This window comes from Tetrao urogallus (assembly GCF_951394365.1).
Source record: "Tetrao urogallus genome assembly, chromosome: 4".
Taxonomy (NCBI): Eukaryota; Metazoa; Chordata; class Aves; order Galliformes; family Phasianidae; genus Tetrao; species Tetrao urogallus.
Window position 1 is genome coordinate 14857840 of NC_136817.1, and position 23106 is coordinate 14880945.

Below are 23106 nucleotides of genomic sequence, written 5' to 3' on the forward strand. Positions count from 1 at the left end.
GGGTCAGTCACTTGTATCACTCATGAAGTACGACTCTAGTGCCTGAGTTACTTTAGTAGCTGCGTGTGATGCTTCCTTTCTCTGTGAAGATGGTGCTGAATACAGTTCACTCTATCAGTCACAGACTGTGTCAGAGACCAGAGAGCAGGAACAGTGGTGAAATATCAGGGCATGGCTGAAAATAAAATGGCTGCCAGAACTGCAAGCAAGAGCATGACTTTTGCTTGTTTACAGCAGCAGCAAGGTTATATGGGATGCCTTAACAGCTACATCCATTTCTGCAATGGAGTTCAAGTCACTGAAGCGTTACACTACAACTCATCTCAGTCAGCTATGCTAACTTGGCTAATAAACCATTTTCCATGAAGTAGTCCATTTCTATTCTGGCAGTAGAGCCGCTTAAAGCAAAAGAGGAGTGGCTTGTTTTAACAAGTGCTACAGTACCACCGTGACTGGCTTGAAGCATTCAGTATATATGAATGTACACTGGATCTTGATGATGTCCAAGACAGATCAAAGAAACTAGTGACTGAGCTGTATAATACATAATAGACACTTCCATTAGATCAAGTAGATGAGCAAGGATAACTGATAAGCTATGCAAATTCATCAAGTAGATTTTTATCTTTAGAGTAGTAATATCCAGTTTGCATATTCTTCTGTTTAGATCCTTGACCAAAAGGATTGTATGCCAAGTACCATGGCTTAAATAAGCGCTCAGTATTTGTTTCAAGTTTGCAACAGACAGCACTTAAGCAACCTCAACATTAGGCCAATATCCAGCTCACACAGCACAATTTCTGCTGTTTCTCATCCCCAGCATGATATGCAATCAAGATGTAGATTTCATTCAAAACAAACCAAGTGGAAATGGTAACATGTGCAGCAAGACATTTTCAAGGGAAAGCTATGTAAGTCCTTGTATATTCTACCACTTGATACTATTATCATTAGCATCATCCTATAAGCACAGTCCGTTATGTACAGCAGTGTGCAATGAGACCATTCACTTAATTTCAGCAAATGGCAGAGCCATTATACTGGTATTTTCTAAGATTGTTAGTGGTATGGGAATCTAAAAACAATGTTTATGCTTGTATTAGTTTATATGAAAGAGACCGTACAATTTTCATGGTACATCAACAAGATGGACTAGTATGCCAACTAACCTCTATTTTAATATTTAAATTATAACAATACAATAACTAGAAAAGGTCAGTGCTTCAAGTGACAAGCGTTGCCACTTCAATTCCAATATTTTTCCAAAATAAAGATGCAATTAGATCTACACTTGAGCATCAGTAGTGCAATACAGTATCCTTTCCTGAATAAAGGAGCTGAGGTTTATCCACAATAAAAGCTTTAAATAAGGTAGATTGTTGCCATTTATATATCAATTCTGTATGTTTTGATATAAAATATATTGGGAAAGCTTAAACTGACTTATACAATCTACATTTGGCTAAAGCTCCACATAAGCAGCATCAGTGGAAATGAACATCAGAGGTGTACTTAATATGAAACACTTCCAAAACTACTCAGCAACAAATGACAGAAGGTTGGCTAAGAGTAACTGAACATCTGAGGTGTGTACCAAAAGAATGGACCCTGTGCACTATTTTTAGTAACGGAAACACAAGATTTAGTCCACTTCCATTTCTCCAGATGGTTTGGTCTGCTGAGAATTGTCCTTCGCTGGGTCAGGTCCTGTTTCAGTGCTGCTCTGTCCATTCACTGGTCCATTATGTTCACCATTAGCTTTTGACTGCCCATCATTGGGAGGTTCTATCTTCGGTTTGGGCTTGTATATAATGGGATTACAGAAGCTATCCAACTCCTAGTTACAACAAAAGTGAGAGAACGAGTTATTTGGTGGCACAGTAGCTGCATGAAACTTGAACATATCAAATTTCTTTCATGTCTGTAATGACCAACATGACATTTTCAAGGACTAGACTTCTATCAAATCTAGAAGCTTAAAAGAAAGAAGTTTCTGATTTGTTAAAATCCTACAGTAATCAGTTTTATGGCACAACCAATGCCATAGCTCCAGATGTTTTCAGCTATTCAAAGGTATTGCTGTAAGGTGAAGAGCTAGGACTGAATGCTAATAAAACTGCTGCTGCCAGCCCTGTTCCTTAGAGCTTTACCATCTCTGCAGGCATGGTATTCTAGCTCAATACAGAGGCCAACATCTTATTCAAGAAAAGCTTACTAGACTGCAACACATATGACAATTTTTTATTTTTATTTTTTTTTTACCTTTGATTTTGATATTATTTCTGCCACTTTGACAATGGGATCTTGAGTTAGGCTTAGTTTGTTCTGTGCATTCATTTTGGTGTTCAACCAGTTCATGGCCTCGCTAATGTATTTTTCAACTTTTTCCATCTCAGCAGGATCTAGGTGATCATATTTTTCATCCTAGGGAGAAAGATGTTTTTAATCAATTACTACACACTTCTAAATCAATTAAGAGCTTAATGGACACAACTGAGTACCATTACTACAACCCACTAGAAATCAAACCTTGTTTTTAAACAAGTGTTTGGTATGAAGAATAGCTGTAGAACAAAACACGGGAAACTTTAAGGTATGCGAAATTTTGAAATGCACACTGCTTAAGCACAGCTGTGTCATAAAGTTGCAATAGAACACACAGACTCACCTGAATAACCCCAATGTACAACCTTTTGGGTTATGGAAGCAAGGATAACACTGTGGTAGGCATTTCAGGTGGTACAAGTCACCATAAAGAACACGAGTGTTCAATTCACATTCACAAAGAACCTTGAAGAACAGTTTTAGAAGTTCTCAGGACGGTAAGCACAAGTCATTTTACAGCAGCTTAAAAGTTAAGTCCTAGAAGTTTTTTTTTTCTTTTAGAACATATACACAAAAAAATCCTATAGTCAAATTCAAACACCTATAGATCATTCCACGCTTCTACAAAAATACCTTATTTTTGTATGCTTCTACTGCTTTCATAAGGAGCTGAATCTTCTTCCCCAGTTCATTTAAAACTTTTGGTCTCTCCTCATGTTCCATGTATCTTTCCTGAATAGGCTGTCCAAATTTCTGAAACATAAACCAAGTGAGATACTGCAACTAATTCATTTTCCCAGAAATAAAGATCTTGACATAACACAAGCTTCTTTTACTTTGGTCAAGGAATAAAAATGGAATCGTAAGCAGCATGGCTTTTCCCTCCTCTTCACACCCATTCAAGAGTTAATCTTTGCATTTCGCTGTAGTGCAGTGCCACCACCACCAAAAAAACCCAGAAGTCTAAATAAACGATTAGTGCTCTGCTCTTTCTTGGCAAAAGAAAGCAAAAAGAGCATTTGTTACAATGCACTTGGAAGAGAAACAAGACAATCTGCAGGGATGGTTTGAATTTTAAAACAGTCAGAAAAGTTATATTTTTATCTATTGTCTGTTTTTCCCCTTCTCTTGAATACTGGTATCCAGGCATGAAGGCAGTTGCCCTTATCAAGTTTCCATCAATGACCTCTCCCACAATGGAAAACGTCACTTGAGAGGAAACAGTTAGAACTAAAGCTGGAGACATAGCCTTGAATAACCAAATACCCATTCATCACAATTTACACTTGCCCACAAGATTATTTAAGTTTAGAAGTACTTAAGATGGGCTTTTTTTGGTCATTACCAATCAAACAGTATAGTGGAAGTTACTGTTAAAGCATTCATTAACCTTTACCATTTGGTGCTAGACCAAAACTTCTGTTTTATTACACAGCTATTGAAGACCATCATAAACACTGAAACCAGAGCCATCTATTTACAAGTGCAGTTCTGAATACTTGGGAGAACAGTCAAATACTGAAAAGCCTCTTTCAGTGTGTAGCAAGAGCTACAAAAAATTCTCACAGTGATCAATTTTACTATTCATCACTAGCCACTGTCAACTTCAGCTGACCATCTTCATATTAGAAGGACAACTGACAGTAACAGTATTGCTAGTTCTATGTATCCCTAGTTCTTCGTATTACATTCAATCACGCAACTAAATACCACCCAGGTACAACCTGCATGTCCGTACTACCGTGTTACTGGATTTATCCAGTTCACGTGTAGGCAGGCACACACACATCCCTCATTAGAAGATATGTACTTACACCAGCCACATAACATGCATATACACTATTCCCCTTCCCCTCTTTCTAAAGAGCTTGAAGCCTTACTCTTAGTTCCTGGAGCTTATCCATGTACACTTGCTTTGGCTGGTCCTCTCCATCTTCATAAAGCCAATTTTCTGTGTCTTCCAACATCAAGGTCAGCTTGTTTGTATCCTATGAAGCAAGTCAGAGACACTATCAATTAGCAAAGAACAAAATGTGTTGCTGGGTAACCAGGTAATTCATGGAGTATAGACTTTAAAACTGCTACTGCGGAATGGCTGTTTCAGAAAGTTGTTGCCTGTGTACCACACACTTCCACAGACAGCCATTAGAAACTAATACATAAATGTTTTTTCAATTCTGCTTTTGCAAAAGCCAAGTGTACCACTTTCTCTTTTACTTGGGTTTCAGCAACACACCAGGTTCACCACACTTTTAAGTGGGGAATTAATTGTATTTTTCAATAAATAAAATGCAGATAATAAGCACTCATTTTTATGCTCATTTTTGTATTTGCAATTCAAATGCCACGCTGATGCATAGCTGACTTCATTTCCGAAGTTAATTCATTTCACATTCTGAGACAAGTTCAATAGAATCCTGTGGCCTCCACAGATATCACTCATAGCTTTTGTTAGAAAAATCATTTTCCAACAGCTGAAACACGCAGGCGAATCTTACTTCTTCAGTGATGAATTTCTCAAAGACTCCACATAGTTTGTCTCTGAAGTCATACACATATTCTTCAACAGCATTCTTAGCATCATTCCTTTCTTTCTCAAGCTTGTCTTGCATCATCATTTTCCCCTAGGGTGGATGAAAGCTTAGTTAAAACTAAGAATTTCAAGTATCAAAATGAGCATCTGAGCTTGAGCATGACTTTTCCCAAACCACAAAAAGGACCGATACTGATTTAATTTTCTCCTCTGTATAACTTATCTTCACCTCAGGAAGAACTGAAATGGGGAGGGGATGGGGGTGAGAACTGTTCACATTCAGAAGCTGTTTGTGAAGTGCTTCAGCGTAAACGGATCAGGTAGAAATTATAGTCTGACCATCACAAAAACGTAAGTACTGACGAGTTTGGAGGTCACTAAGAGTCAATCTGCTCTACAGAAAACTTATTTCACATTTTAGTCTTTGCACTGACCATCTTTGAGAGAAGATCTTAAATGAGTGCAATCTTTGCAATGGGAGAGAACACCTGTAAAGGTGTTGCAAATACAGGATTCTACGGAAAGCAAGCGTTCTACAGGCAATACTTTCCAACACTTTTCCTGCTGATAAAGCCATTAAGGGCAAAAACCTGATCTAGCCAGCCACACAGCCTTGGTAGAGCACAAAAAACAGTCTGCAAATGCTAATCCTGACCCATTCAGGTTAGTCAGTAACAATTAGCATTCCTATAACAGACTGTGCAGCCTTTACTGGAAATCCTAGGAATTTCTTGCATAAGAAAGGCATTGATTGTTCAAGGTAAGAACAGTCTAATAGATTACATTCAGATGTGGGTAATTAAGCACTACTAGTAAATTGATTTATTGTCCCAAGAAAAAGACACCAACTAAAAGTAGGCAAAAATCAAAGTTCTTACTGAAGGGAAAGCCTCAAGAAATTCTAAGGCTGTGCAAACAAAGTAATTATTGATGTTAATGTGAGTAATCACCTGTTCATGCTTCTTACCTCATTTTCTATATAACAATTGATAAGATCTTGTCCCAGTTGCCTATAGAGGCTTGCCTGGATAGGTAGGTCAATACTCTTGACTTTTGTTTTAGCCCTTGGCAGGGTTGGATGATCTTGCTTGTCTCCAGAAGAAGCCTGTAAGATTTTCAATTGTAAGGAACTTCACAGAATTACAATAATGCTACACTTATGCACAAAGAAGACAAAAATTACTAAGAGCTACAAATTAACTGCATGCAAATGAAGCACAAGCATCTGCTATTCAGAATCACCGTTATTTTACTTTTGAACCAAATTGGTGAAATTTAATTTCTTCAAACAATGTGAAGTACTGTTCGAAAAACCTAAAGACACTGCATGTTCTTCTCCAAGATTCTCAAGCTTCCCTGATTTTCATTTTCACTTCAAACCTATGTTAAATCAAGGAAACTTACTTCAGAAGTCGTGGCTTACAACACTGAAAGGGAAGTGCTAAGGTAGAATTTCTCTGCTCTTCCAAATAAAGTCCCTACGAATCACAACTAAGGAGATTAATGGAATACATCTGAGAATATTACGCAGAAAAAAGAGACTCTAAGGAAAACAATATTGTGTTTCCTTATCAATGCTGAATACATACCTTTGTTTCAATTCCTGCATTTTCGGTTTCCTCATCTGCCTGGCTCTGCTGTTCAGCCTGACTTTTCTGAGCACCTTCATCTTGATCAACTTGCATTTTATCCTAGACAAAGAGTTGCATAACTGAATGCACAGGTTTGTGGTATGATTTAAGACTGATGTCTATCAAAATACATCACAGTCTTTATGTGCTCAATTCAGTCTCAACAAATCTTTGATTTAGTTAATCAAGCATTACTTCAACAGACATTTTGATAACACAGCATCTGTTTAATTTGAGATAGAAACAGAAGCAATTTGGCCTTCCTTCTTTAATCAATTATGATGTTGCTATCCACAGAATTATACTAAGCGCAGGGAATACTCCATTTTAATTTTGAAATACATACATATGAAATACATGCAAATAAAATTCTAGAAGCACAACACCATCACAGGCAGTAACTACAGATCCTGTAAGGAACAGCCAGAACGTTGAACAGATAACATTTCCCCCAACCCTTAAAAGTTATAATCTAAAACAGAAGTAATTTAATAATTTTAAGTGTTGCCTGCACTTGTCTCACAGGACCATGGAAAGTCATTTCTGTAATAGCCTTTCACAGCACAAGACCAATTATATTTATTGGTCACTCCATGTTTCACTTGAATTTATCACTAAGTAGTTCACTGCCTTATTTTAGATTTGAGAGTCTTCAAAGACATCACTGTAATTACGAGAGCTGATCACTTGAATTAGTTCAAGTTCTCCAATTCCCTGCTGTCACTGCAAAAACTTTTAATAACATCCTAATAAATGAAAGTTTCAAATTTTCAGAGTGACTATTTGGAAGTACTTGAAAATCCAAGGCATGAATAAATAGTGAAGAGACTCTGAAGAGTAGTCAAGATGTAACCGAAGTAGTTTTTGACTTCTCACAAAGAACTAAACTCATTTATTTATACACCACATATGCATAAAACACTATTGTTAGTTTGGTGAAATACTAGCAAACTCTAGCACAGGTGCACGTGCTGCAGGTTAGTTGCGTTAGTTAATTCGGCCAAGTTTTAGTGATTGAAGTAGGAAGTAAACAGGCTACTTTTACCAAAGTTAAGCATTCTCACTGCAGAGCAGAACTTCCTTATTTTCTGTTCTTACTGTTCGCACAGGAAAGGCAATAACCAGAAGGAACTACCTTGCCTACAAGCAGCTGGGAGTGAGGGGGTATGGGAAATACACATATACACTACAGACCTCATCCTCAGAGTCGAGGGTATCATCCTCAATAATGAAAGGTAATTGCTGACAAGCACCATTGTAAAACAGAAGATGTATTAGGATAAATGGAAGTAATACAAACCAACAAAGCCTGAGGATGGAAGTGGTTACCCTTGTACTGAACACAGTGTACTTACTAAGATTAATAACCTTGACATGCAGCATGCTGATAACACAAAATGCCAGCTATGTCACTTCCAGCCGTTTCACTTCCAAGCAAATGTCAGATGCAAAGCACTTATCCACCAGGAACTGCCAGATACCACTGCTGGTATGCCACTCCCAGCCACAAAAGCACTCTCTGCCACCCAGTCCTAACACCTACCATGTCAGTCTAGGAGCTGACTCTTGCAACTCTCAGCTATCTACCTGTAGTATGTAGGACGCCAGCAAGGAAAATGATCCTCCTTACACTAGGATGGGAGAACTGACAGGCAGAATGCTGTGAGCAGGCACTTCTACAGCAATACAGCATTGACTAGCAGTGACATAATGATGTCTAAACCAGTAATTTCTCCAGTATTGATGGCAACACTATCACACATGTATTTCCATTAACTTCCCCTCAAGGCTTTTAAGACAGTTTGTAAGAACTACCTATAGACAAGTACATACAGCGTCTTAAGTGAAAGAAGGCTTATGAAAAAAATACCATCTGTTCTTTAATCAACGAAGACGTAGTACTTGGAAAAAAACCCCACACCTTTAGAATTCATCTGTCAGAACACATTAACTGTGCTGCCATTTGAGAGCAACACAGTAATACCAGGACTAGTCTAGAGATGCTAAAAAAAAAAAAAAAAAAAAAAAAAACAAAGGAAGAAAATTCCCCCTTGGAACCCACTTGTTTCCATAGTTTTGTTTTCAAAGTGCCAGGTCACCGGTATTTTAATAATACAAACAAACATGTTATATAATTGAAGAAATCATGTAGGCATGAAAAAGAGCATACAGCTTCTGGAGGTGAAATCATAGCAATTTCCAATTATCATCTCTCTTGTCAGAATTACAAGGACTGTAGATATTTACAAGTTTACGTACCAGCTCATCTTCTCTGCCTTGGTTCTTAGTTGATGACTCAGTATCCATCGGTGCATCATTGTGATCTCCCTCGACATTCTGCCTTTCTATTATGGAAGCATTGGCCACGCTGAAAAGGCCATGAATATTGACACGCACTTTAACTTTCACTTTGGAGTTGTCACCATCATGCTGGGGACCAACATTCTGAATAGTGAAACGCCCTTAAGAAAAGAGATCAGAAAATTAAAAACAAAAACAAAGCAAGACCACCAAAACCACAACTTGAAGGCTAATTTAAATCACAATGCGATCTAAATAAAATTTATTTTAAAACTCCTACTTACTTTCCAGTTCTATGACAAAAACTGAAGCTAGACAAATTAAAAACTAGTCTGTCACTTATTTATGTTGTACAGCCACAGGACAATTTCACTATTGACAAAAAAATCAAGATAACACTGTAGCAAGCGTTAAATCTCTCTGCTACCTTTTCTAACCATCACAGTAGAGGAACTACTCTGCGACTCACCTCAAACCATTTATTTCACCCATTTAACTCTGGCTTACTTACACTAACTTAGCAATGAAAAAACTTAACAGAGAAAGGTCCTGGATTTAGTTACCCTGGTACACTGGACATTTGGAGACTGAGCAGCACGTTTATTGAGGCTTCTGCAAACAGTTAGGTTTGTATTTTGAAAATTGTTGCAAGTTGAGTGAAAAGTGATGCAGACTGCGCACATACAGATGAGAATGCTCTTTCCTAAAGATGGGTATTTTGCAGACACCCAAAAAAGCAGTACCAAGTTTATATCTGACTCACAAGTCAGCAAATAAAATCACAAATCAGTTTTAAAGATGCTGAGTAAATTATGAGTAAAACAGTATTAGCTATCAGGAAACTAATTCAACCCTCCAGTTCTTTGGACTCATTCAGGAAACATCTACGTTTTAAGTTCACAGAAGAACAGAAAGTGACATAAATTCATATCTGAACAGATGAATAGCATTAACAGTTCCTTTAATGCAATTACTTCAAAAAATCTGTGCTGGTGGGTCCTGCTTCACATTTTAGTGAAGTTGCAAGAACCAGACAACACAGCACTAAATTCTCTGCAGTGACATTTCTGAAGCATTCAGAAACAGTGAAGAACAAAGAAAGTAAATTTTCTAGTGACTGCCATCATCTGATGTTGATACAGTTTGAGCACTGCATCAAAGGCAAGTAGGCTGTTCTCAGCTGTTCTACAGAACTGAGGTTTTACCATAACGTAGGAAACATGGATGTAAAGATCATCAGAGAAAACTTCTTCCTTGCCAATAAAAGTCGCTTTTCTTATTCACACGTTCTTACCTATTCTGGAGTCAGGATAAGGCACTTCATGCGGATGGGTGTAGAAAGCTTCCAGGTCAAAAGGCTCTTTCTTGTGAAAAGTAATTACTTTTGAGAATGGAGCAGAATGGTTCTTGCAGAAGACTTCACATTCCCTACAGCAGTAAAATATTATGTAAAATTTAAACCATTGAGCATAATGTAATGGATTATCAGCAGCCATGCTAAATAAGCCACCAAATAACCTATTTACTTGAAAGTTTCTGACGAGAGCTGCACATTAAAGGCCAGTGCATCTCAAGATGGACTAAACATTTGATGTCACTTAAATTAAGCAACTTCATGCAAATGCTTCTTAAATTAAATATCTTTTCAATTAAGCAGTAATTGGAAATCAAGGAAAAAAAGAAAAAGAGAAAGAAGAACTGTTTATCAGATGACAACTTCCAAGTCTGAAAGGCCTTCTCCACAACTCAATTTTTTTCCCTATACAAACACACCATCATACTTCTCAGCAGACATTGTGCAACTTACCCTGTTCCTTCTTCGTAAGACGATTTCCATCTCAATGTTATGGAATATGGAACAACATCAGTGATGGAAAATTCCCGCACTTTAAAAGCTGGGGAAAGAATTGCACACTAGAAAACAAAGATCAGAATTTTATTATACCCATGTAGTAAAATAAATAGCAGTACAGCAACTAATTAATATCTAAGTGCATACATGTCACGTGAAGGTTCCAGCTTACCACAGCATTTTTTAAACAGAATCTTTTTACTCTTGGCAGATAATTAATTGAACTGACTTGAGAGGTAATTGAACGGGCTGACTTTAATTAATTAAATGAACACCATTTCCCTGGTCACTGTCAGTAAAGACACAATAAAATCTTACAAATGGCTTACGCAGAAGTGGACCAATAAATTCAGACAATCAAATTCAACAGGTCTCTAACAGGGTCATTCCCTTTAATATGACAGTGACAAGTTACCGAACATAATACAGTCTTTTCTGATGTGATCTGTCACCAGCTGTTCCAATAAGCAAGTAAGAGCTGACCTCCTTCCACCCACAGTGATATTTGGTTTTCCTTAGTTACAGTGCAGTAGCACGTCACAGTAAGTGAGCAATACTGAATTTTAATACCCATACCTGCAAGGCACAGCCTCTTGCAACAGCTTCGTCAGCATTTAGTGTGGTGCTTATTTCTTTACAGAAAAAGTTAGAGATCTGTTCCTTCACTGCTGGAATTCTAGTAGCCCCACCAACTATTTCTATACTGTAGATATCTTCACGGTGAAGTCCTAGAAGAAAGAGCGCGCATTGCCTTTACTTATCACCAAGATACCAAAAAGCTGTCTCTACAACAAAAATTAGACAGAGATCTCTTATTAACTACACATTAATAACAAGCACTGATTAAACTGCCAATAAAATCTTTAAAACCAGATTTGCAGTGAAGCACCTTAAAACCCTTATCCCTCCTGCAGGCTAAGAAGTTTACTGGTTGCACAACTCCGGAAAATGCAGAAGCAAAGCATCAAATACAGCTCATGTTGTGACAGCTGTTCTTCAAAAACACCTTGTATATGTGCACCCTCTCCCTTCTGGTGGACATAAACCCAAATGTGCAATCATTTCCCTTGGCAGCCCTGTACTACTCACACCACCTCTCATTCCTCCCAAACAAGAATAAAAGAAAGCCCAAACATACCTCATCGTATGTTTGGATTAATTTTCGTTGCCAATGAGAAAAGCAAAACCCTTGACTGAAAACATAAAATAAATATTCAACTGTGCTTGCAGGTTAACTTTAATTCTGGATTCCAGATATGAGCATGAAGTGATCTCAGAATCTCAAACAGCTGTCAGTCTTGTATGTTTTTGCTCAGCAGTTATTCAAGTTCTTACTTCCAGCATTAGTTACCGAGCCAACTCAAAAAATAAGCAGAATATTTCCCTTTTCGTTGAAAAATAGGGTAAAACCTTTTTCTAGGAAAGACTATTTCACTAAACAAACGAACAAAAAGAAACTGTTATTTGCACATGCTTCAAAAATTTTGAGAATAGACTGCCAAGTTCTCAGGTCAGTGAAGACTTACGTATCACATATGGAACAGGCTGGCCAGACAGTTGCTAAGTGTTCAAAGTACAGTACACTGGTTTCCCCCATCCTCATCATTCCCCCCCCCCCTTTTTTTTTTTCCTTTAAAAAATACATATATATTTCCATGGCCCAACCTTTTCCATTACACAGGGTGAATGAAGGTCAATAAGTCAGGGTTGCATACGCATTTGTGCACTAAATGAGGCAGGAATGGGATTCATGCATACATGGCAAGCATATGAATGGAACTTACATTTAACTTTTCAGTACTTAGCTTTGCAATTCTAATGAATACAAAAATACATTAAAAAGATAATCATTAAAGAGATCTAGGATAACCACATTACTGATTACTTTCTAGAACCAAAGGTAGCACCCAACTCCTACTTACTAGCTTGTTCCATGGCTGCTCTTAGAGGAGGCTCCACTCGGGACAGAAGAGCTGCACACAACTGCTCAAACTGAGCTCTGCCAGGAACAGGGAAAATGTTCCATATTAAAAGACAGCTGCGATACGACGTCTGGTCATACTTCAGTGAAAATAACGTACGGTACCTGTTCATCTTACTAGAGACATCAAGGTCATTCATGAAGCACTCTATATTCAGCGGAAGGTCAGAAGCATTTGCACTCATAAGCTTCTTTAGTTTTTCACATTCCTGATACAATCTGAGCAGTGCTCGGGGATTCTCTTTTACATTCAGTTTGTATTTTGTCCTAAATTCCTCGGAGAAGTAGTCTACCAAAGCCTCATCAAAATTCCTGCCACCTAAGAAAGGGTCAAAGGTAGCAGCTAAGACCTGCATAAAAGTGAAAAAACAAACAAAACAGAATACAAGTTACCTAATGGCATTTCTTTAGATATAGGGATAGGTTTCATATAGTTTTAAAAGTTCACATCTTTTGTGGATGTGAACTAGCTACTGTCAGTTGCATGACAGAACAACAACTTAAAAAATAAACATGACAAATGACTCACTTCACTTCTTTTCTGCCCTCCTCAAATAAAATGCAACCATTATTACTCTAAAAATGAAAGCTACATTTATCATGCCATTTTCCACCATGCTGCAGCCTTTACTCAGTTTAGTAGCTCACTGAAGAAAAAGCAAGTTAGCTGTTTTTTTATGCTATTACTAGTCTTGTGATTCACTCTCCCTCTCTCCAAAAAACAAAAACCTCACACCACTATCATCTTCCACATGACCTCAGCTGAAGTCTACCAAAGACCAACGTACAGAAACACCCAGCCAGCAGTAGACCAAACCTCAAAGATGAAAATTTTGAAACAGGAAAGCAAATACTGTTTTGTTTCACATTTGATTGAATTTAGATTTTACATCATTATAACACGGTAGGGAAAAAAATGATCATAAGAAACAGTTTAAAGCAATTCAACAATACCCCATAGGTAAGTCAATCATTCCATCACCACTCTTTCGGTGAGATCACTAGGAATGCACAACTATTTCATTGGGAAAACAAGGCACAAAAGCCACATATTTTCTTAACTGTCAAGCACTTTCCAAGGCAACCTTTGGGCATTTTGTTATTGAAAACTGCTTTGTCGCAACTGCAAAAAGGCCGGGCAATCTTGGTATTCTGCACTTCAATACTATTTGCTGTAGATTTTGTTTAGTTACAAAACTTTCCACAGAACAATATTTTTAATTAAATGCTTTGGAAATATGGTATTTTACTGCAAAGACTTAAAAACAGATTACCTTCAGTTTTCCCTTGTTAAAAGCACAGATTGAAACCTGATACGCAGAATGCCCCATATCGACAAAGACCACATTCCTCGGCTTCTCCTCCAAAGCTGGTAGATCTTGCTTGTATATCCCATAGGCTAGAGCAACTGCAAAAGAAACGTGTGAATGTCAAGGCAGAGCTGCATTCAGATGGAAAGCATGCTTTAGAAGCACTACCAAAAGAAAGGCGCTAATTATACTTAAACTAAATACTTCCATCACTCTGCTCTCACAGAATATTTGGGCGCAAAGTGACATGACTTTCAGGCTCTATGAGTTGCCTAATTCTGTGCTGTCATTCGATTTGTAGTGTTACTATTAGCTCACGTTAATTCATAACTGCCATTCAAGCGCAACACACGCTCTACCCTAACTTACAATTTTTAGGATTTGTTGGCAGTTATTATTCACGTATAAAGGTCACACCTGTAACTCTCCTCTGAAATTATGTTCAGAATCTTAGCTCAGCTCTGCACAACTCAGTATGTTCAACAAGAAGTTTTCAAAATAGTTTAGGAGAAGCTAAGATCTCAAAACCAGCATTCACCCAGAGAGCTTGCTGAGATCTCATAGAAGAATTCATATCAATAAAAATTACATGACTGGTTTAAACCGCTCCAACTTCAGTTCCCATGTAGCACTTCTTAATACTCTGCCGTAGAATTCATCAAAACCATGTAAGGGCAGTAAATAAGTTACTTCAGAGAAATAACAATCGTGCTAATGCTACAACTGGCAGATTTGCAACAAGCTTAAACTGTCACTTTCCCACAGACTTTACTCAATTTGAATATTTTTAAAAGCGATAACATTGGTTTCTAAATATGATCAGCAAATGAGCCTTAAGATAAAACTCCGTAACAATGCAGTTTGTGTAGAGGCACCTTTTTAAACCATACATGAGAAGTTAAACATGAGGGGGTTCTTATTATGCACTTTCAAGATCTCCCCTAAATACATTTTAATTAAAAAAAACAAAAACAAAAACCAACTTCCTCCTCACACTACTGTGAAATTTGTTTTTATTTCAGCACAGACAATAAGCTGGAAAGAAAAATCTGTCGTGTTACTGTTTGATCAAGAATTGGAAAGAACTTTACTTGCAGCTAACTACAAGTTAGAAAGAGATATGGATGAGGTGATTTGGATGTAGAGCAAACCCATGGAAAAAAAAAAATCACTCTTAAAATAAGACTCCACAACACATCTCACATAAATAATGGATTAATCGCAATCTTTCAGACAGAAAATAGGCAGTTACATCTGATAACACAACATTATAGTACTATTTAATACAACAGCTGAGGATTTAGGTCAGGTGCATATCCCTGCTGGATTGATTCTGAAGCTAGTTCAGGCTTTCCTGACCTACCTGCCGCAGCTCCACGGTACAGAGGAAAGCACAGATACCCACTTCACAAGCAGGGGAGCTATTTAAGTTGCACCGTATTATGGTTACAAAATGCAAACTCTCCTCAGGGCCCCTAAGCTTCATCAGTTCGCTGTGCTTCCAGTTCTCAAGTTGGACTGGGCAATACAAGCCTCAGTAGCTTTTTCCAAGCTCCTAATTGTGTAACAGTAGTGCGTCACAGCCCTTACAGATTCAACAGTTTGTTAAGAAAACATTTACATGCGTTGCCGCTCTATTTCTGTGCACACAGGACTTTACCTGCTGTAGTTTCATTCATTAGCTTCAGACAATTTAATCCTGCAATCTGAGCAGCTGCCATTACAGACCTTCTCTCCGTGTCAGTGAAAAAACTTGGTACCTGTTTCCAAGAAATAATTACATAGGATATGACATATAGACTTCTAAATCAAAGAAGTCTGATTTACCCACTAAACAAGACTATAAATTTCAATACCACAAGAAAGTGTTATAAACTAACCTCAGATTAATAAGGCAGTCTGAATACAACAGCCAAGCAATCCACTTTATGGCATACTTCAAACCATGACAAAAATATGCAAGTGAAATTCAAACCTGTTTTTTAAAAAAGCATATTTAAGCACCAACAAACCTCCATGAAGTTTTCATTCTTCCGATGAATCTGATCTCAAAATCATTATGAGCTCAAAACACTTATACACCCAAGCCAAAAGATTTACTTAAATAAGTATGCATAAATACACAGCCCCAGAAGTTATTGCTGAAGCACTACAGTATTTTTAGGTTCAGAACCTCTGAACTAAATTTTGTGCTACAACTGGGTCTATATCAAGCTGTACCATTTTACCTAACTGACAGTTCCAGCTTACAGTCCGCTGCAGTCTTCAATTCCACCAAAAATAGACAAAGCACAATCACAGACCTAAATGTTTCTAAGTGAAACTGGCTGCACTCAGTTGCCATTTCTTCAACTTCAGCAAAGCTTAACACAGAATTATATTTGTATTTTCTATTTTGTTGGCTACCGCTTTTCTACAATGTGAAAAGCAGACATCTAGGACTTCTATATTGGGAACAAATCCCCTCTAAACCCTCCCGCCTAAGTTCTGCTGCCCCTGCTCGCCCCCATGGGTGAGCTGCATAGCAAAAAAGATACCAAGCAGATAAGCCAAATAAACAACACCTTTTCAACGGACAGAGGGTAATTCAGGTTTCTTAAATCCCCAGTACATTATCTTCAGAGCAGTAAGTTCCAGGTAACTTTCAAATACAATACAACCAAACAGAACTCAACTACAAAATTGACCATACATCTGGGAACTTCTTTGGGACTAGGAAAGAATGCCTTTACATTAGAATATTTCTTTTAGAGAAAGCAAGTTACATTCCAGCAAACCAGCCCCAATCAGCCTACACAGTATGTTTTCTCAAAGCACACTCAACAAGTTTTCCACGTTCTCGTGTATGACGACAAGTGTTATCAATTGGAAAAAATCTGTAATAAAGACCCAAGTCCTTGTCAATGTGATTTCTACACACCACTTGTATCTCTTCCCTGTCACATTATGGCATAATGGCACAAACTTATATAAAGTTACCCGTGAGCAAAATGACAGTAAATGGATGACAACTTACTGAAATAACACAGTCTGCCACTGGTTTCTTCAGAGCACTTTCTGAAGTCTCTTTAAGTTTGGCCAGTAACATTCCTGTAATTTGTTCCACTGCAAACAGCCTCTCTTCATCCAGGTATCTCACCTGAAAGACAGAATTGCAGTTCTGTAAGAAATCATCCCACATTAAGCACTGTAAGCAACAACGGCATGGCATTTTTCACCAACAACCTTTTCTTCCTGACAAGGAGGTACACTAACAGCTTTGGCCAAGATAAAAAATAAAATAAAAAAAAAAAAAGCCTGAAAAGCTACTTAAAAAAATAGTATCAGAAAAACACATTTGACTTTTAAAAAAAAAAATAAAAAAAAAATCAAATACCTTTTCAGACATAGTGTTTCTTATCTAAGACCTACAGTCAGAGACTCAAGCCAAAACGTCTGAATGTTAAGAACAGCTGTTTCCAACTATTAGTTTGGAAGTAATTTAAAAATAACTTGTTCAGATTAAATGTTGAGACAGAATTAACCTGGTTTTCAGCAACTCGGTTTCCGCACGTCCATAAGACAAACGAGATATCACGAATAATCACACACTGTAATTATACCTATGCAGAGGTAAACCTCGTAGGGTATAAACTATTAATGAGACTACAGAAAGCTAACGAAGAGAAACCACGACAGACATCTCAGAAAAAGTACCATACTTGAGCAAATGTTATTGCAGGGAAAAAGGTGCTCTTCATCTCTTGAAAAGAGCAGGTTTATTGCACAGTTTTATTCAAGTTGAGTGAAATCCAAGCTTAATGCTTCTGGTACTAGTAACTGAAAAGTTTTACAGGACATCTGCAAGGGAGTCAATGCAATACCTCTTTATACCATGTACACTAAGAGACACAATTATATAATATGCACCACATGGCAAAGGTTTGAAGTGCTGGTCTCTACTGCAAGAGATGACTCCGCACCAAGTTCTAACTTACCTTTACTCCTACTGAGCCATTTGGCATCTTCTGAAGTTCGTAAGGAAGTTTGGCCCTTTCAGCTTGTATGTAAGGATCTTCAAATGCTCTTCCATGCAGCTTTTTGAAGCCATGCAGTGTATTTTTTACATTTGTAACAATCTGTGAAAGATATTCCATTTTCAGTTATCTCTTACACACAGACTACAGAAACCCTTCAGATGATAACTCCTGTTATGCTGGGCTCAATGCACGTACTGAACACACTTCTTCAAGCATCACACATTTACTGGAAAACACAGAGTGCGAAGAAAGCAGCACTCTTCTTAGATCTATGGTCTCCACTATCAAACCCAAGTTTACTTTCCCCTTTAGTAACTGTTAACTGCTGCACCTGTTATTTTAAAGGAGCTTTCTGACATCGTGTACAAGATTTGACGATTTACATATCGAAGTAACAGCAATCTGAAGTAACAAATAAAGCCACTACCTACATTCACTTCATATGAAGCTTCAACAAGTGCACACACTGCACTCCTTTTCTCTTAAAATTGTGCTCTAATTCAGATTCCAATTGCAAAGAAGATAAAGCCCTCCCTCCATCTATTATGTTATGAGTATTTCACCTGGATTATTTTAAGGAAAGATTTTGTCAGAAACCCACACTAACAAATACAATATTTAATTGAGCTACCAAAAGAAGATACTCCAGGGTAACCTATTTCAGCATCAGCCAGTCTAGTTTACTACCCTAAATAATGAGCTGAACAGCTGGAAACATTACCAGCAGGACACCTTCCCACCAGCAAGCTCAGGGGCTGAGCTCAGATCAATAGTGTAAAGTTTCTTAGAACTGAAGTTATCACAGCATCTGCCACGTCCTGAATGCTCATGCTACTACCAGGAGGCTCCATCACCTCTACAGCCGCTCAGCAAACCTGCTGTTCAATTTCCAGTCAACTGCACACCACTTTGGGGAAAGAGGCCTCCTCCTTTCAGCTTGCTAACACGATGTCTGAGTGTAAAGAAAAAGGGTAAAGTCTCATCTGCTTTGGCTTTCTACATTCACAGTGGCTATTTTAAGTTTTCTAAGTATTTTCCTTCCAAAACAATTCCTGGTTCTCCTAAGCCACCAGTGAAGTTGCAAAGAATTAGCTAGCATCAGTATCAAGCTTTTGCTGAACAGCTGCTTCAACTTTTCAAAAACTGTAAGCACAGAATCCCTCCCATCCCCCACATGGAGATACAATTTGGAACTGTACTCTTACTGTCACAAATGGTCAGGAAAAAAAATATCTTACTGGGAAAGATGTCCATTTCTTCCCATTCTCTATTCTTAATGACAAAACAGTTTGTAATAGAATAAAAAAAATACTAGAATAACAGAATACTGAAGCAGTAATACTGCAAAATGCACACTTGTAACAGACAACTTACTTTGCAATATCAAGTTTATTCACTACTTCTCTTTCTGAAGCTCAACAGAATGCGAGTCAGGTAAGTGATATGCTCTTGTATCCCCCCTACCCCCCTCCATCCATTTACCTGGCTCTTTGCTGCATTCCCAATGGCCCGTGTCTTGGATCCTAGAGATATACATGCTCTAAATAAAAAAGAAAAAAAAATTGAGTTTTAAAAGGAAGTGTTATAAACTATATCCACATAATTCTAAACAAAGCAAAGCCCCAAAAACTACAATGAAAGAATATGGCTGTAGTATTAACAGCATTATTGTATCAAGCACCAGAACTTGCTGTGGAATTCTTGCTATTTCATTCTCTGCAAATTAGTGTAGAAACTCTGGCAACCACAATTGTTCTCAAGGCATTTAGGGAATTCTTTAAAAACATAAGTGTTCTACATATTCTACAATAAAGATAAGGAATTAATAGTTAATTCCAGGTGACAGCTTGGAACCAAAGTAGTCTGGAACACCAAAAAGGAAGCTCTGAACGTCACCAGGCAAGTTATCTTGAAACAAAAACTCCGGAGTCTGACAGTACTCCATTCACACTGCAGGAGTAATTTCCAACAATCATTGTGAGACAGTAATTAAAAATAACACCCAAGCCTGAGGTAGCTGAGCAGCCCAACCCCACAACGCACGGGCACTCCCAGTGACGGCCAACTGCAGGCAGACGCCCTATAGCTGCCAGTCATCACAGGTCTGGGAGGTCCTCAGCAGCCCGCAGTCCCATGCAGCTCTGTTCCTCTCCCAACCCCTTCACCAGGAGCACAGACACTGCATGGCTACTTCCCCAGCAGCCTTCCCTCTAGTGTCAAAAGGAAGAAAACCTGCAAGAAACACACATAACAAGGCAACAGAACTCCACTCAGAGCCCCACTAACTCCACCAGCAGCTAAGTAAAACTGGAGTAACTACCAAATTTTCTTTCTCCAACAACACATACTGCATTATGTCCTCCTCCTAGCACGTTCTACTCTCAGTATATCCTCCCAGTGTGTTTCCAAGTACTGTCAACAATCCTTGCTTTTTTTCCCCACCCCCAATCACCAGCTCTGCTTGTATAGATTGGAAGTAGGATTTACTCCCATCTGGGAACGGATCTGCCTGAGGCCATTCATCAGTAACATACAACCACAACGCAGACCCATAAGGTTTAAATTTCACTGTTTAATGAATGCATAAAGGTCAGTGCAGCAGACTACTTCCTGCCTCCTCCCCACCTTCACCACACTGAGGGAGGGCATTGCATACACTTGGATAGCACCATCAACCAACTTTTCTACTCTATACACCACCACACTGAACACAGCCCTGCAGAAAGCATCCTGCCTTCCTCTGAAGCAAGGATCTGAGCAGGACAGGGACTGCTCTAACAGCGGCAGCTCTCCTCACCAAGAGACTGCAATCTTCTCCAAGCTCTGTTTTGAAGATGCTCTGAAGAATGGTTTTAATTACAGCTTATGACTACACTAATTGCATGTGGTCTGAAAAAAAATTATTAAAGATTACGAGCTATCAACCATCAGCTTTTTTTCTGCACATTGCCACAGTGTGAGACACAGCCATTTGCCCTGCATTCAGCAGCCAAGGCTCAGTGCAAACGTGTGCAGCTGACCTGCTGGAGTTCTCCAGTCGGAAAAAGCCAGGTCTCAGTTAACACCAGACACCAAGGTCAGGAGCCCCAGGGAGCATTCTACATCTCCTGACATAGATAGCTTCACAACAGAACCTTTCTTTCTGCAGTGCTTATCCCAAAGATGCACATCTTATAAATGCCAACAATCCTACATCTTAAATTATAGAAGATGGGTTTGACGTAAAGGATCACCAGAATGTTTTAACCATCACGACACAGTATTCAAGACTTAATGAGCACTGCATTCAAGTGTAATAATACACCATCTTCCACAAACATATACTGCTTTTATGTAGATGCAAAGTAGGCTCTACTGACAACGCACTGTCCGCACCAGCACTGCACAGGTATCTGAACAGGCTGCAAAGCCCAGGTGCTGGCTGTGCTCGTAAGGCCTGTGCAGAGAGCATAACGAGCCCCATAAAGCATATCCAGCACTGCCCTCTCTTTAGGAAGCTCAGTGACACGCTGTGAATAGGAGTGTCCTAGCTTGTCCAGCACTGGTTCAGGTATTTCTGCTGAGCGTTACACCAACACAACAAACACCGTCACTTGGTAAATCTGGAATTAAGTGCCAAAGTATTTGGGACACATCCTATCCATGTCAGCTCCTGGTTAACTGCAGGTCTCTGAGTGATGTAAGCTCTCCCACAGGAACAGAGAGATAAAGTGCTCAGTTACTGCACTGTTCAGTGAGACACAGAGCACTTTGGATGCATTTAAGTGTTACATCTGCTCAAACCCTACTTGAAATAAGACCCAATTAGTTCAACAAGCTTCTGTGATACAACTATTTTAACACTGTTAAGTTTGCTTTCAGACAACAGCATTAGAAAGGGAGTTCGTTTTCTATACTGTACTTTCCCTGTGACAATTTAGAGAAAAGGAGAGAAAATCCAGACGCGTGTATCACTGCCTGTACATAACCGCGCACCCGGTGCTATCTCACTAGCCGTGCCCGAGATCACTTTCACAGCCACTTCGCAAGAGCCTCGAAGTAAGTGACTCACAAATTAGCAACGAGACATTCGATTCGCACGCCAAACAGAGCGAGGCGACGGACGGGCACCGGGGTTTCCCCGGCACAAAGTTTCAGAGCCGGCTCTCGGCCTCTCAGCGCTAACGAAACCGACGGGGGATCCCTGCGCATCCTCCCATCTCAGCTGCCCGCACAGCACGTTGCGGCCGCGCGGAGGCACGCACAGCTCCGCGCCGCCCGCTCGTCTCGGTCACACGGCCGTTCGAGACCCGGGCGCCGCTCCGGGGAGAAGCGGCGGGACGCACGCACGCGAGCACAGAGCCATCGCAACGGAAACAAACAGAAACCTGCGGTGCCCGCTGTGCCGCGCCGCACGGCGCGGTCCTCCAAGGACACGGAGAAGTCACGGCGAGAGATGGGGAGAACGGCGCTTCTAGCACGGCGCCCCGCAGCTCTCCTGCCGGCACCGCGCCGCTCCCGGAAGCCCGCGGCGCGCGGGGCAGGGCAGGGCAGCAGCCGGCGCCGGACCGCACTGGGGAGGCCCCGCGGGACGGGACGGCCCGGCGGCGCCGGCGGCGCCGCCGCCGCCGCCGCCGCCGCCGCCTTAGGGAGCGGAGGGCCAGGGGAGAACGGCGGCTGCGGCCCGAGGGAGGGCGGCACGGAGCGGCGTTACTCACGGGGTGCAGCGGTCGCTGTACTCGTTGGCGATGGTCTCGATGCCGCCGCTCCGCGCCACGCCGATGTAGCAGTTCAAGAAGCCGAGGTCGATGCCGACCACAGACATGGCTGCGCTGGGCACTACCCGCCGGCCTGCGACCGCTGCGCTGCTGGGACCGGCCGCCGCCGCCGCCTCTCCCCCACTGCGGAGCACCAGCCACCAACCGGCGCCTGCACGCCTCTGCGCAGGCGCCCTGTGGCGGCCGCCGGGTAGTCCGCCGGGCGCCGGCTCCGGCTTCGGCACTTTCCGGAAGGGCTCGGGCCGCGCAGGCAGCGGGCGCCGCGCATTCCAGAAAGATCTGGAAACGAAGGAAGGCGGTGTCACCAGAGCGCCGCCCCGCGCCGCGCGTCAGTACTGCGGCGGGGCCCGGCCCGCCCCTTAAAGGGGCGCGCGCTCTCCCTTGCTCCGTCAGTGCC

At 40.2% G+C, this 23106-nt stretch overlaps 1 protein-coding gene across 2 annotated transcripts; it reads right to left on the reverse strand.

Annotated features, from left to right (window-relative positions):
- Positions 1 to 1642: 1642 nt before the first annotated feature.
- On the reverse strand, positions 1643 to 22756 carry HSPA4L (heat shock protein family A (Hsp70) member 4 like; the record flags this gene model as incomplete). Of its 2 annotated transcripts, XM_079534365.1 has the most annotated exons (20): positions 1643 to 1837; positions 2263 to 2424; positions 2959 to 3078; positions 4206 to 4313; positions 4824 to 4949; positions 5826 to 5963; positions 6448 to 6549; positions 7684 to 7731; positions 8749 to 8951; positions 10085 to 10218; positions 10598 to 10704; positions 11219 to 11370; positions 12565 to 12641; positions 12729 to 12973; positions 13898 to 14031; positions 15594 to 15693; positions 16950 to 17072; positions 17911 to 18051; positions 19435 to 19492; positions 22650 to 22756. In XM_079534365.1, 20 exons carry the CDS (start codon positions 22754 to 22756, stop codon positions 1643 to 1645), a joined length of 2580 nt encoding a protein of 859 aa, XP_079390491.1. The 2 variants fall into 2 exon arrangements, with proteins under 2 accessions (XP_079390491.1, XP_079390492.1); XM_079534366.1 differs by lacking the exon at positions 7684 to 7731.
- Between the last annotated feature and the right edge of the window lie 350 nt (positions 22757 to 23106).